Source organism: Octodon degus, unplaced genomic scaffold, assembly GCF_000260255.1.
Source record: "Octodon degus isolate 3935 unplaced genomic scaffold, OctDeg1.0 scaffold00177, whole genome shotgun sequence".
Lineage (NCBI taxonomy): Eukaryota > Metazoa > Chordata > Mammalia > Rodentia > Octodontidae > Octodon > Octodon degus.
This window is the reverse complement of record NW_004524753.1, coordinates 3,370,398-3,386,039: the sequence shown is the minus strand read 5'-3', so window position 1 is coordinate 3,386,039 and position 15,642 is coordinate 3,370,398. Positions and strand designations below refer to the sequence as shown.

The following is a 15,642-nucleotide window of genomic DNA, read 5'->3' as shown; positions in this document are numbered from 1 at the left end:
AAAAAAAAAAAAAAACAAAAACAAAAAAAAAATACATCAAATACAACAGAAAGTTCAATTTACTTATTTTTATGTATTTGGTTGTTGCAGGGTCTCACTACACACCTGGGACTTGTGGTGATCCTCCTGCTTTCAGCCTCCCCAGCGCTGGGATTACAGGCATGCATAACCATGCTCGGATTGTGGCCTGGCTCAGCCTGCCCTAGGGGCGGCTGGCACAGCATGTGGTACCAGGGATCAAACCATGGTCCCTGCGCTTTGCCTAAGCTTGCCTAAGCAGGTGCTTTAGACCACTGAGCTATCTCACCAGCCCACAAAGTTCAATTTAAAAACAAAGTTATACTATATTCCTGTGATTCTAAATTGCACTGTGAAGTAAATTTCTCAATAGTTCACATAATTAGTTTAAAACCCAGTCTTAAAAGAATTAGAAATAAGAACACTAATCTTAGAAAGCAAGGTGACATAAAGCTTAATTCAACATTTTGAAGACATACTTTATGTAAGTCAATGAAAAAGAAAAATGTGCTGAGGGTTTTTTCTTTTTGAATGACAACCTTGAGATTATGTTTAACATGCTGACACAGTATTTTCAAAAGCTTTTATCTCTCAAAGCTTTATTCATCTGACTAGCTTTCAACTGCACGTATTATGATTTCATAATGGGAAAATGCAGATCGGCAGATTTAGCATCTTTTGAGTGTCAATCTAGGAAAATGAAAGATATCACAGATACTGCTCAGAGATGCTTCCCCACCTGATTTTCCAGAGGATCCCAGTAAAGTTGGCCTCTCTCCATTGCTACCAATTATTTCCTGCCACTGTGCCTTTTCCCTCAACTTCAAAATATCCTCAACTTTCTATCCTGGTACCAAGCAAATATTTTTTCTCTAAGGTTTAATAAGAAATTTTACTGTTAGCAATTATAAGAAAATCGACAAGATATAGAAGTAGAGGAAAGAAGCTAAAAAAATCAAAGGTCTCAGTACGTTATCTTTACAATGCATGCAAAAACATAATCTTTCCACCAATTGCACCATTCTTTCTCCTGCGTACTCCTCTTTTATCCAATAAAACTAGTGCACTTTGTTCTTTCATAGATTAAAATAGTTCTATTGCAACCCTTCCTGTCTTTCAGGGGTAAGTAGATAGGTAGGAAAGGTTAACCTGGGTCTCAAGATTACTCATTTATAGATAGCTTAGGCTATCGCCTGACATTCTCATGTTAATTCAAAACTCTTCTAATGCCATTTATTCTAATAACTGCAAAAACATGTTCTAAAAATTAACTCTAGACCCCTATCAAGGTGAAGTGTTTGTGAGGAGCGACTGAAGAAATTCTTCAAAGGCGGGAAACGTCAAGCATGAGGTTAGCTTTCAAAGCGCAAGCCATGAACTCCATTGAGATTTAGACTGCTGGGTACGGGGAAAGAAATCCCTTGGTCACTAGACAGGTCACACTCCCGTCCCCCGGGCTGTAGTTTAGGCGAAAGTGCCGGCACAGTTTTGCCCAGGCAAGCCCCAAGATGTTCGGGAAAACCGCCATGCAACACAACCCTGACATCCTCACCGGAGGATTATCTCCTGCCCTAGCCCGCAAGCCCCAGGAGAGTTTTTCATAAATACACTAGGCAGAGACAAAAGCAAGGGGTGGGACAGACACGCAACTGTCACATGAAGCCCACCCACCACCGGACTAGACGTCCCAGCGCCCGACACTCACCACCGACCCAGGACTGCGACTACAACTCCCAGGAGGCCGCACGTTCTTCCCAGAATGCCGCTCAGCAGCGCTCCTATCCCACCGCCTCCCGCGTCCGCTCCGCCTACTTTCCTACCCGTCGTTCCCCGCGAGGGCCGGAGGTAGGGTGCGGGAGGGGGGATCCCCAGCCTCAGGCGTGTGGCGTCAGACGCCGGGCGGGGGACTGGATGGGGCGGAGTGTAGGGGGTGGAAGGGGAGGACGAAGGGGAGGAGAACAGAGAGGGGAGGGGAGGGTAAATAGTGGGCCAGGCTGGAAGATGGCGGCGGTAGCGGAGGTGTGAGTGGACCCAGGTTCCCGCAGTTGAATTTTCTCTTCCCTTTTCCCTGTCTTTTTCCTTCCCGACTTGAGGTTGGCACCGAGGGGGCCGAGTTCGGGTGGCGGCGCGGGCGCAGCGCAGGGTTCACGGCGACGGCGGCTGACGGCTGGAAGGGCAGGCTTCCTTCGCCGCTCGTCCTCCTTCCCCGGTCCGCTCGGTGTCAGGCGCGGCGGCGGCGGCGGCCCTCGCCCCTCCTCCCGCTCGCTGCCGCCCCGGAGCGGGCGCTCTGGGCTTCGCCATCCCCCGACCCTTCACCCCCGGGACCGGGCGCCCCCGGCGCAGCTCGCGGAGCGGGGGCCGGGCTCCTGCTCGCCTGTCGCGCCTCCATGTCGGATAACCAGAGCTGGAACTCGTCGGGCTCCGAGGAGGACCCAGAGACGGAGTCAGGGCCGCCTGTGGAGCGCTGCGGGATCCTGAGCAAGGTGAGCCTCCGCGGGCCCGCTGCCCAGCCTCACCTGCCGCGCGGCCGGCCGTGCCCGCGACTGGGGTGGGGCCGGCTGGAGGCGCGGACAGTCCCGGGGCGGGGGCTGCGGAATGTGCCGGGGTGCGGGGCGGACGGGGGAGCGGGCAACTGCCCTCCTCGCCTGCCCCGCGGCGACCGGGGACCCGGGAAGTGTGTTTTAGCCCGAGATCTAGTTCGGGAGATGCGCTGCCCACCGTGACTTGAGACCCAGGGCGGCAGCTGTCCCGGGTGTAGGAATCTGGGTTGGGCTGAGGCGGTGTCTCAAGTAGTAAGCGACCAGAGGGCGGTTCACATCTGACCTTTCTAACTACAGTCTGGAGGTGCCCAATAGCTGTGGGGGACCCTGCTGGCGGCTGTGTAGACGAGCCAGTTGACTTGGTTTGGACCTGAAATTTGAGATGGTAGTAATCGGCGGTGTGGAGGACTTCTGTAATTTCCCCTCACGCCTTACCCGGTTTCGGAAAAGAGCTATTAATTGGCACATGATTCAGTGGGTATAAAACATATTAGTAGTAATTTGGAATTTGTCAGAATGGAGACCAACCTTTAGTCCAGGAAGAAAAACGTTATTTAATACAATTATTTATTTTGCAGTAAAGGGGCTCAAAGTCAGGCAAAACCTTTTTTTTTTTTGTATTCTTAAAAACTTAAAACATTTTAGCAAAGTAAATAGTCATTTACAGGACTGAAATTGAGTGATCTCTTGATAATGGGTTTTTTGTTTTTAGTTTTTGCTATGAGTAGACTCAGTTTTTGACTTCCTTCTCCTTTCCTGTGAAACTTTTAGAAATGGCTGGAGCCAGCAGTTAACTTGGAAAGGGGGAGCTAAGGCTAGTCCCTCAACAAGCTGGTCATAAGATACCGGATCATGTGCAACAACTGGCTATTAAGAAATAATTCTTCCATCTTAAAGTCATTTGGACATCATTTGTGGAATTGTTTCGCATTAGGCTTTAAAGTTCTATGAGAGATGGTCTAGAAAAGGCATGAGTATGTCAAACGTAAGGCTTAATTTTACTATAGCTGACAAATTGTGTGTGGGTAGAATCTGCCCAGGGTTTCTTTAGATCAAATGTAGTTTACAATTTAGGACTCTGTATTGAACATGTTGACTATGTGATAGATAGATGGGGATGTTAGGAAATGTGTTTTTAACTGTACCTGATAGGGAAACAACAGTTACAACACAGCATCTGTTTCTTTCCTTCTGTGGAGTAATGTAAGACCAAATACTAATGTGTTTTCCCCTAAAATGGAATGGATCTGGAACAGGAGGGGCATAAATTCATATTAAGGATGTGCCAGTCCAGAGTTTTTCTCTTTTGTATAACAATCTGAAATACCTATGAAAGTTTCCAGAAATACTGGGTAGTAGTAATTTTAGGTATTTTATAACAAGTATCAGGATAAAACATTGTTGGAAAAAGGCTTATGCCTTGGGGCTTCAAAGCTTAGTAAACTAAACTTTTTATCTGAATCCCTCCATCTTTTTCAGAATTCCTCCCGTTTACGTCTCTGTTCTTGTTACCTAAAATTCTGAGTCCTTGTCAATGCTGCCCTTTCCATAAAGCTTTTCCTTTGACAGTCATTGAAGGTATTCTTCCCTTTACTTCCCATAGTGTTTTAAACTTGCTTCTGACTCTCATTTTAAATGTACCTCTTTTTTGTTTTTTCTTGAATTGCACTTGTTGGACTGTAGGCTACAGGAATTTTGAATTCTCATGTAGTGTTTAGAATATTGACTTGTCTGGGGTTTTTAATGGGAAGTTAGGGAATGAACATGAGAGCAAAAGCAATAACCTGTCTTCCAGGTGTCATAATAGTAGCTCATATTTTCTGAATAAGGAGTCCTGAAACATATAATTGGTGGATTCCTCTACAAGGAAATAATGTAAATCATAGGAACATAAGTGCTAGGGACCCTCTGGTCACTTGGGATGGAGTCTGTTCCAACAAGACACGTTGGCAATTTCGTTAGCTAAAGTACAAGTGCTGTGTGCTAGAAGTAAATTTAATCTGTTCAATCTTAGGGTTATTAATGATAAGCAAGAAAGAATAAATCCATGGAGGATTTTAAATGCCAATCTAACCTACTGGTGAAATAGGCAATGAGAAGCTGTCCTTATAAATTGAGCTGGCATCCCAATAAAATTAATATATAGGCATATGTGCAAGTAAGTATCCCTAATACATAAATATGTTTATATAATTTATAAAGAAGCAGAAGCTGCTGGACAAAGTTATTAGACCTTCTTGGGAATCAAGAAGCTTGCTAGTTTCACTGAATAATTGAATATTTGGAACACAAGGCAAATGTAAGGGTTTATTTTTTCCTCTTTCTTAGTACATGTTTGGGGTAGATAATGATTATGTTTCTCATTGGGTGTTGGTAACTGTACATAACAAATCTCAATTCTTTCCCTTCCCCTTGCCTTGCATCTGTTTATTCTGTTTCCATTTGAGAAAGATCCATCTCCCTACTTCCTATTATCTTTTATTTTCTCTTTACAGTATTGATATTTTGGGTTTCTCATATAAGAGAAACCATGTGCTATTTAGCTTCCTATGTCTGATTTGTTTCACTTAACATTATAGTCTCATGGTGTATCTGTTTGCTTATAAGTTTATCCTTCTTTATGGCACAGTAGTACTCCATTGTGTATAAGTGTTATACTTCCTATATTTATACTGGCTGCTTCCAAGCTATTATGAACTGTGCTACTGTAAATATCATAAGTAGGTTTATATTTTAAGGATTAATATGAAGGAAAGATTAATGAAATTTGGAGATGAGCTATAAGGAATGAGAAGGAACAGAGATTATCTTCTATGACTAAGCATTTTCATTATTTTATTCAGCCATCAAACAAGCTCACAGAAATTAACTTGTCAAATCTCTTCTCACATAAGTAGTATAGTAGTTGAGTTTATTTCATCTTGTATCTACTATTCTGTTCGTGTAATGCACTGTAACCCTAAATCAGGTTTTGCCTAACTGCAGAATTGTGTACAGGAACAGGGTGGACGTACACCTCACAGAAGGAGAGTTGAGTTTTGATTAATATGTACTATGTGAATATCTAAGTGATGGTAATTTGCAAGCAGTAAAAAAAAAGGAGGGGGAGGGACAGTGATTAGGGATCCCTTAGAGAAGAATGAGTTCAGTTGTGTAGGTAGATGAGCTTTTAGGGTCGTAAAAATGGAACTTTGAAGATGTTAGGGAATAGGAAGAGAGAGATTTCTCCATAGGTGAAAAACCTGAGCCAGTTTATTATATTGAAACAGATCAATTTGGAATTAGTTTTTAGAATTGGTAGATACTTTTTTGGAATTATTAATACTTAAAACCCCAGAGCATAAAGAAAAATATGCAAAGTAATTTTTCTCATAGAAATTTCATTTTTTCCTTTGCCATTTTATTGATTGTGATCTCTGCATAAATATTTTAGCAACACAAAAATCACTTTTAGTTACAGTATTACAGAAAAACTCTAGTATTTTTTATACCAGTTTTATATTTGTATTATTACCCCAGAATTGGAAAGTATATCCTCATAGAAACTTGGAAAGTGAACTGAACATTTTAAATAATATTGAGTTCTATAGGGGAAGAATTTGACAGTTGATGTGGACTAAAGATTTTCACATAGTTTTTTTTTTTTTTTTACTTTGAGGAAATTATGACTGCCATAAATTTTCATATGAGGGTGACTTAAAACATAATTTTTTTTTATTGCAAATTTAAAATTTTAATTTGTTTTATATGCTTGATACAAACTCAAAATCACGTATATTAATACAAAAGTGAATACAGGTGCCTTAAACATGGCCAAAATCCTGCCACAATATGTATTTTTAAATTAAATTAAAGAAAACCCCAAAATCAAAACAAAAACTCAAATTGCCTATTTTTACAACAGTGAAAAACTAAAAAGTACATAGGAAAATATAATAATTTCAAAGTTTTCTTTTCAAATATATGGCTTCAAATGGAGGTTAAGTGTTTGCATCACTTTACAAATCCAGATAACAAAGCAGCCAAAAGATTTACATTAATTATAACATTTTCTTCCATTAACAGGTTACTCACTGGGACTCCTAGATGCTCCATGCGGGGTCAGCAGCTTAATTTCTTTAGGGTAGACTACATTTTCAGCACTCAGTCACAGAATCCCGAAAGCACCAGGACCCAGAAAAATGGGGCGGTACAGTCAATCCACAAGGAGGCTTCCTCAGATGACAGTCTCAACTAAGCTTCATAGGCGACTTTGGGGCCAGTAGTGAAAGAGCAGTCTACTGCTGAGGACACTGAGTCTCTGGAGCTGACTTGGAGGACACGTATAGAATAGGGTGCGGCTTCTTCGCAGGCTCCTTTCCCAGCTTGCTCGCAGCTTCGTTCCCTTCTTTAGCTTCCATCTGAAGCTGTGGTTCAGCAATTAACCTGGCAGCACAGGGGACATTTCCACTTCTTTCACATAAGGCCTCAGTATCTGCTGGATCATCTACAAGCTTCACACACTTTTTTTCTTTCTCTGGAGGCAGATCCACTGGGAGATTTTTGCAAGGAGAGATAGCGGCTATGGGTGTGTTTGTAGAAATCGGTTCTTCTTGCAAGTTGGTATCCTGTAAATTATTAGGACAGGACTGTGCCTCCTCTTTCTGAAGTGGGAATCTTGAAGCTGCCTCCTCAGCACTGCTGGCACCTACCTCTGTAGGGGCAGTTACATCCAAAGGGAGCACCTCACGCCGCTTTTTGAGCACAGGCACTTCAGTTTTCTCTTCAGGTTCATACTTCAGCTTCAGTTCATCAATTTTAGCTCTTAGCTTCATATTTTCACTTTCTACGAGCTGAAGGCGTCTTTCACTTGCAAAAAGTTTTTGCTCAATATCCAGGGCCCGCTGGCTCTCAAACAACGCTTTCATTCGCTGTATGGACAGCTCACCTTTGGTGCTTTCATTGTCTTTGTTTAAGTTATCAAGTTTTAGCTGAAGTAAATCTGTATAGTAGGTTTTGTCTTCTAGACCAGAGTTGCCTGGCATGGAAGGCTTAGATTCCACCAAATTCTTTAAGGCACTGTAGTAAGAAACTGCTTCTTTTTCCCGCTCTTCTTTATCTTCTTTAAGTTGGACTACCTGGCGCATTAAGTTATTACTGAAACTTTCTAGTTGTTCCTGTCTGTATTGTAGTTCATTTACTTCTTCCTGGAGGATGGTCTTCATACTTTCCATTTCAGTCAGCTCAACCTGAAGAGCCACCATCTCCGAAGACAAGGTCCCATGAACACGCTCAGACACTATCCGTATTTCCTCTGATTTCTGAGCCAGGAGTTCTTTCTGGTGATCTAATTTATGCTTCAGCTGCTTTTCACTAAGCCTTGCTTCATCTAACTCCACTTTCAGCTTTTCTAACTTATTTTTTAGTTCATTCCTTTCTTGTCCATGGCTTCTATTCAACTGCTCTTCTAGTTGTTCCAGCTGCACTTTGTGTTGTTGTTTAATAGCTTCACATTCACAGTTCAGACTTTCTAACATTCGACTCTTGAGTTCAACCTCTCTCTGAAGAGCATATTTTTCTTGTTTATAATTCTCAGTCATGGTCATCATTTCATTACGATGTTCATCCAACTGATTCTGCAGTTCAGTCTGGCACTCTAGCAGCTGTAAACCATACTGTGCAGCCGTTAGCCGCTCCTTTTCAACCTCTTTAAGCTTGTTTCGAAGATCTGCAATTATATCTGCCTCCATGTTTTTTTCCTATGTATAGCCTACGCTCTCCACACTCCTTCCTCGAGCTGCCGCCGCCAGTGGCCCCAGGTGAGAGCTCAGGACTCCCACATTCGCTAACACTACCTCACCAAAGGAAATACTCTCCATTCATTTCTAAAACATAATTTTGACAGTGATTGGCCACATACTTCTGTTGATTTCAAAGCCATGGTACAGTGCCTGGTGTGAGAGAGACAATAGAAATGGACTTAATTTTCTGTTGAATATGTTTATTATGACAAGGATCAGAACAATTGAAATGCCCCAAAGGTGGTGAGGAGGGAGGGTAAAACATATAAAGAATGAAGCAAAACTTCTCATCAGAATCCTGCCTTAGTTTGATTTTTGAAGTGTTAGCCATAAAGTGTTGCATTTTATTTGTTGTCTATTTAAAATATTGTAAAAATTACTGAAAATCATTGTATAGTGTCAGAATTCTCAGCTTTTCATGTTATCATTTTATCGTTCATATTTATAACTAAGTTAGAGGACCGTGGAGATAGTTCAGCAGTCTAAACATGTACCTAGGCAAGCCCACAAACCCTGGTTCAATCCCAGGACCGCATGTGCTGCCCCAGCCCAGGTGCGCCAAGCTGGCCACCAAGACTGGGCATGGTGGCACACACATGTAATCCCAGCACTGGGGAGGCTGAAACAGGAGAATCACTATGAGTCCAAGCTGCGTAGAGACCCTGTACCAAATATATGTAACTAAGTTAGAACTTCTCACAGTTTGAGTTTTAAAAGTTTGGATTTCTGACTTTGTGTTTTTGGTTTTTTTCCTCTCTACCCCCCAACCCCCAGTGGACAAACTACATTCACGGTTGGCAGGATCGTTGGGTAGTTCTGAAAAATAATACTCTGAGCTACTACAAATCTGAAGACGAGACGGAGTACGGCTGCAGGGGATCCATCTGTCTCAGCAAGGCTGTGATCACGGTAAGCTCCTGTTTCTCATCCAGCAAGGGTCCTTGAGCATCACCAGTAGAGCAGGAACTGAATATATCGGTGAATAAAGTGAAGATTCTTGCTTTTGTGGGCATATATTCTAATACTTTTTCATCAAGTTATTTTGGCGTGCTTATTTCTACATAGTAGTATTTTACATAGGTGTGTAGTATTTCATATCTAGTGAAATTGGGGCCATTACTTGATAAGTTATAGAAAAAGTTAAATCACGAAAATCGTAGGAAATTTACATCTTATTTAAAAATTTTAAGTGAACATATGTAAAATATATAGTCATTTGTCAAATTTTTCATGTTGAGCAATTGCCATCTTTTGTGACACATGACACTGTGTTAACTATGTCCATTATGTATGATTTATAGTTTCCAGTTTTGATTCCCCTAAATTTGATTAAGAGTTTAAAGGTACTTTTGAAAACTCTGATTCTGGGTGCTTTCTGGCTTTTTTATGTGCTCCCTAATATTTTGCAGTTACATTATCTTTATCTAATGTAATAACTTTTTAAAAAGAATAACTTAACTTTTCATACTGTAGTCCATAAACTTAAATAATACAGTTCAGTTATGTAAGGAATATAAAAAGTGAACTGGCATAAACAGGTTTAGGAATGATAACTGACTTGTTTAGCATGTAATTCATTACTGATTATGGCTGTATGTAGTGGCTCATACCCATAGTCCCAGCATTCTGGGAGGCTGAAGCAGGAGAATCGTAAATTCAAGCCCAGCCTGGACAATTTATTGACTTGGCATGACCTTATGTCAAAGTAAAACAATTTTTAAATGACTGTGGATGTTAGTTATGAGTGGGTAGCATGCCATGGGCATACAGTATTTACATTTACTAAAGGCTAAAAACAAAAGTATCGGCTGAGGTAGGACAGTTAAATGGATATTAGTTAAGAGAACTGTTGTAGTTAAAATCTAACATTGAGTATGCTAAATAAAAATTTAAATTTTATTCACCCATCCAAAGAGAAATCACATTTTGTAATAGAATTTATTTTCCTTTTAGATATAAGGGATATACTTTAGATTTTTTCCTCTTTGAATCTCATTTATGTTACACATTTAAGGAAAATCTTGCAGAATTTTCCATCACTTTTTATACATTTCACATATTCAAAGTTTGAAAACAGAAGCTTAATTCAGTATCAAGCTGTAAAAACAAATTTTTTCAAAACATTAAGCTATACTATTTACAATTCTAGGGACAATTTTAAATAAATATTTTTGAACTTAAAAAGTTCAATATTTACTTTAGCATGTGGTAGGCTATAGTGTGTTTTGAAATGTATCCAGGATAATGTTTGGGAAATTTTGGTCTTTTGAGATAAACAAGATCATTATTCATGTTGAGACAGAATAGTGGATGGAAATATAATGTATGATCTTAAAGTGTCTTGTTATACATATGTCAGTGTATATTAACTGTAGTGTTGGACTCTTGAAAAATAATATGTTAATGATTGATGTCAAAACAGGAAGAAAATATATTACCTTTATTGTCTCCTAAGTACTAGTGTTCCTAGACTACCATGCTATTTTCTGTAGTTTTAAATATAGTGATGCTTTCTTGAATTATGAGCTATACTAATAGTTTGTGTCTTATTTGAAGAAAAATTTTAATAAACATTTTCATTGCATCTGTCGGGGGGGCACAGTGTTACTTCAGTGTAAATTTTTTTGTGATTGCTGTATTTGTATACAGAACTTTCATGCTGTATAGTTAAAGGAATGGGTAGAAATTACAGCTAATTGAAAGATGTCAAAGTGACTAGTGGGACTTTTCATTGATACACAAGATAAAAAGGTGAACAAGGCAGCAGAATCTCAGTGGTGGTTTTTAGATATAGTGAAGTGATAGGAAAAATACAAGCACTTACGTTTCTGAAGTTTTTTGACTTTCAGTTTGTTCTTTGTTTTGTGTGTTTACAGGCTTCATATTATATATTTTAAGGAAGTTATAAAATATAAATGAATGCAATATCTTATATTTATTGTCTTTAAAATAAAAAGCCTCTCAAAATAAGTGCAGTGAACTTTACAGAATGAAATTTACATATGTACTTCAGTTAAATAAAAAAGTATTATGTTTATAATATAGGTATTTTTTGCTATTTTACCCTTAAATATGTACTTTTAATCTGTATCACTCCATCTGTGAAGACAAAGGTTAATGTTGAATTTTTTCCCATGGCACCCTTAAGTCTGTTTTATTATTAGCCAATTAACTTCTATTTTAGTTTAAGACATCATTGCTAATTTACCAAAGTCATGTTGTTTAGATATGTGATAAATTAGGTAAAGGAATTTCAGGGAATAAGGTATTTCCTTGGAGAATTTATTCTCTAATGTAAAGGGATTGGGAATAAGTGGTCAGAGGAAAAATAGTACTCCTTCACTTCGTAAAAAATAAAAATCATTTATAAAACATTTGTAGAAACAACATTGAATGTTTGGATTACTACCGTTTAGTAGTTACAGTGGTACCTTGGTTCACAAGTTCAATTCTTTCCCACAATTCTGGTCACAAACCAAATAGTATGAGAACCAAAGCAAAAATTACCTGATTAGGTTTACTCTTGGCATTATTGGGGAAATTTGATTTGGTTCTCATCTAGTTCAGTTAGTGATCAGAATCATGGGAAGAATGAAGTTTCTGAACCAAGTTTTTGAACCTTCTTTTTGTTCATTGTTTTGCTTTTTCTTTGTTTATTTTGAGACAGGGTCTTGCTTTGTAGTTTGGGCTGCTCCTGAATATTCTGTGTAGTCTGGGCTTGCCTCAAACTTAAGGTGATCTTCCTGCCTTAGCCTTCAGAGTGCTGGGATTACAGGCATGCACTACCACACCCTGAAGCCAGTGTACTGTCTTGGTTACTTTCCAGCCCTAGCTGCAGAATTTGGCATATAGTAGGTATTCACAGTATGTTAGATGTAACTGTTTCAGTCAAAAGCTGATGTCAATTGGGTATTTAAACTGTTGTTTATTTTTAAAGACTATGGTATAACTCCATGAATTTGTTTCATTTTAAAATTACCAAAAAAATGCTTCTCTTTATTTTATTCCTGCGCACAAGAAAAAGAAAAGGTAAATTTCTGGTTATCGTTCCTAAAATTGTAACTATACGACCATTTTTTTTTATAGCCTTTGTTTTTATTTACACAGATGACAATATACTAACATTCTATACGTGTTTTAATACTTCTTAGGCATTAAATGCTGCATTTTGTTGAATTGTGTGGATGTCCTAATTCTAAATTATTTGCCCCTTCCTTGTTCTTAGACGTTTAGGTCCTGTCTCATTTTATCTTACTGCCAACATGGTTTAAGCAAACATGTACTTTAAAATTGGTTTTTAGTTGTCAAATTCAGAGGACTACTGTTTTCACTTCTACCAATAATATGTATGTGCTTGTGTTTCTCTGTACTCTCAAATATTAAGGAAGTTGGGCTTGAGAAAGTATTAAAATATTTGTCAGACTATTAGATAAAATTGTATCTTAAGTTTTTTTATTCCTGTGTTGAGGAATTTCATATAGTTATAGCCCATTTGTGTTTTTCTTCCAGTATTTTTTTGCTTTGATTTGTAAAAGGTGGTAGTCGGCCATTAGTAATATTTGTTGCACGTATTTCCCTTTATTTTTGTACACTAATAGTGTTTTTTAAAAGGACTTTTAGAAATTTAAATTTTGTATACCCTTTTTCAATTTCTTTTTAAATACTTTTATTCTCTTTAAAAATAAATAATAAAATAAATTCTAGTGGGGTATGGTACAGTAATGACAGAAAAGAGATGAATAAAATTTATGCACTGAAAACCAATATATCACAAAGTAATTAGACACAGAAGCAAACCTTCAGTGAGGTGTGGTGGTAAATGCCTGTAATCCCAGCGCTTGGGAGGTGGATGCAGGATTGCCAAGGAGTTTAAGGCCAGCCCTGGCTGGCTACACAGTAAATTCAAAGGAAATACGATGTGAGGCCCTGACTCAAAACTCCCTCAAAAAATAACAGCTTCAAAAATAATTTTCATTTATGAAGGAGACCTTTGATTAGCCAAAAATTTATAGCTGTACAGTATAATAAAAATCTACATTTAATGCCTTTTAGTTAATAAGGCCAATACCTTCCATAACATACATGAAAAAATTAAAATTCTGCCTTTCATGAGACTGTGTTATTATTAATGATAATGGCAAATGCATCTCAGGAAAGGAAGGCAGTTTTCAGTGGGTCCACATATATATTGTTTCAGGATACAGCTGATGTTATGTGTCTGTAGAGGAAATCAAAATGTTTCGGTTATGTTTAGAGAGAAACAGGTATGTACTTTGGAAACATGGAGCACATACTCTTCTATGTACAATAAGTAACTTACTGACTGGAATGAGAAAGATAAATTTGAATTCCTTGAGAATACATAGTGAAATATGTTTTAGATGTTAAAAAAAACCTGTTTCCTTAGAAGAAAATCAACTAACAATCAGAATTAGAAGGATAAGTTGAAATATACAAACATCACAGTAATTAAACATGAAAATATTTGCTGCTTTGTACACAGTAAAAAATTTGTATAGGGAGTGAAGACCAATAAACACAAAACTCAAAAAACTGCAGCATAGCTAACTCAAGATAAAAATACCAAACAAAATAAGAGCAAATCTTTTTTGAGAAAATTATTTTAACAGTGCAAATATAGGGAGGAAAATAATAAGTGAGTAGACAGCATCTCACTTTATAGTTCAAACTCACAATGTAGGACAGGCTGTACTTGAACTTCCAGCATTCCTCATGCCTAAGCCCACGTGCTAGAATTGCAGGCATGTGCCATCACACATAGCTAGTATTTCATTTTAAAAATAATGTCCATATAATATCCATGAATGATAACAGATATGCGAGAGGTGGTGCTTTTCTGTCTTTTCATCCATTAATAAATCACCTGTAGATGCCCTACTTTCTGAAGATTCAAATTTTGCATTTAATAGCCCTTTATGGAAATGTCCTTTATAGCAGTACTTTCATCTTTCCTTCTTTACATAATTTCCTGTTAATTTTTTTTTTTTGCCATTCTAAACAAGAAACATAATGTTTCTTTATCATCACCATCAAGCCTAGACTGTTCGAGACCCATATCTAAACTTTTAACAACTTTTGCACAATTAGGTGGCTTAGCCATATCCTTTTTGACCTTCTGTTTTTGTAGCTTCTATATTTGGTTAGTTTTACATAGGTGTCCTTCTTTTTAAGACTTATGTCTCCACATTTAAATGTAGCTCTTTTCCAATTGAATTTACATTTGAATTTTTTTCAGTTATTTTGAGGATGATACTACATGTAGCTTTTCACTGTCTTTGGTTTAGTTTCGATATGCATTCTTTCTATATCATATTTAAAATTACATCACTGCTATTTCATTAACCATTTTGTCGAATTGCTAATCTATCTGTGAAGGTGAAAGAAATATTTGTTTGCATTTGGTGATATTGGAAAGTATTTTGTGAAGTAAATGTAGAGACTTTGGGTATAATGGAAATAGTATTATTGTTACATTTGGTTTACCTCTTCTGTAATCCAGGTCATACCTTAGACATCTGACTTTTTTATAACTCATTATTTTGTAGCATATTTTAATTACCAAATGCGAATTTTTATTATTCTTATCCTAGGTTGGATATAGGGAGACTTATTGACCACGTTCATGTTTTGGTATTTCTAGAAGGAAACTTGAAAGAAAGTCAGGTAACTCTTAGGTAAATAACGATCAGAAGAAGGGAAGTTGAAAGATCTTGGCAAAATTAGAGGCCAGTGGAGATGTAAAAGCAATAAAAAGAAGTGTTTAAATTGAAAACCATGGGCCGGCCAAATATTTCAGCAGATTAAAGCGCCTATTAGCAGGTTCAGGGGCTGGGGGTTCGATCTCTGGGCCTGCTGTGTTGAAACAGCAATTGAGACTGGGCATGGTGGTGTGCGCCTGAAATCCTAGCTCTTGGGAGGCTGTATGAGTTTGATCTAGTAGTGAGATCCTGAACACCTGTAGACCCTTCCCCAAAAAAATGCCAAATAAATAAATAAATTGAAAACCATAAAGATAAATTTTTAAAGTGCTACATAAAGTAGTCATATCCAAGAAAAATTTGTATGTGGGATTGGTTTTTTGGTGTTTTTTTTTTTTTTTTTTTTTTTGGTTGAAATGGGGAGTGAACTCAGGCCCTTACACTTGCCAGGGAAGCACTTACTCTACTGAGCCATCTCCCCAGCCCTTGTCTATATGTGGGATTGTAAAGCAGGAAGTATTGCTGTAGTAATGACTGGCAAAATGAATATCGGCATTATATGAGAAACTGAGAAATCTAAGAAGT

The 15,642-nt window shown here is 38.2% G+C and overlaps 2 protein-coding genes and 1 pseudogene across 3 annotated transcripts in view; 1 reads left to right on the top strand and 2 right to left on the bottom strand.

Annotated features, from left to right (window-relative positions):
• Nucleotides 1–1,756, bottom strand: part of Polk (DNA polymerase kappa) — a 75,354-nt gene extending 73,598 nt beyond the window's left edge. The window contains exon 1 of the mRNA XM_023703653.1: nucleotides 1,724–1,756. The gene's annotated coding sequence lies outside the window, so the exon portion shown is untranslated. The remainder of the gene's footprint in view (nucleotides 1–1,723) is intronic.
• Nucleotides 1,757–1,994: 238 nt separating this feature from the next.
• The window catches only part of Col4a3bp (collagen type IV alpha 3 binding protein), a 117,062-nt gene continuing 103,414 nt past the window's right edge, over nucleotides 1,995–15,642 (top strand). For both annotated transcript variants that reach the window (XM_004643489.3, XM_004643488.2), the window contains exons 1-2: nucleotides 1,995–2,501; nucleotides 9,113–9,247. In XM_004643489.3, coding sequence (XP_004643546.1) covers nucleotides 2,406–2,501; nucleotides 9,113–9,247 — 231 coding nt within the window. In that variant the 5' untranslated portion in view covers nucleotides 1,995–2,405. The remainder of the gene's footprint in view (nucleotides 2,502–9,112; nucleotides 9,248–15,642) is intronic.
• LOC111813266 lies at nucleotides 6,761–8,408 on the bottom strand (annotated as a pseudogene).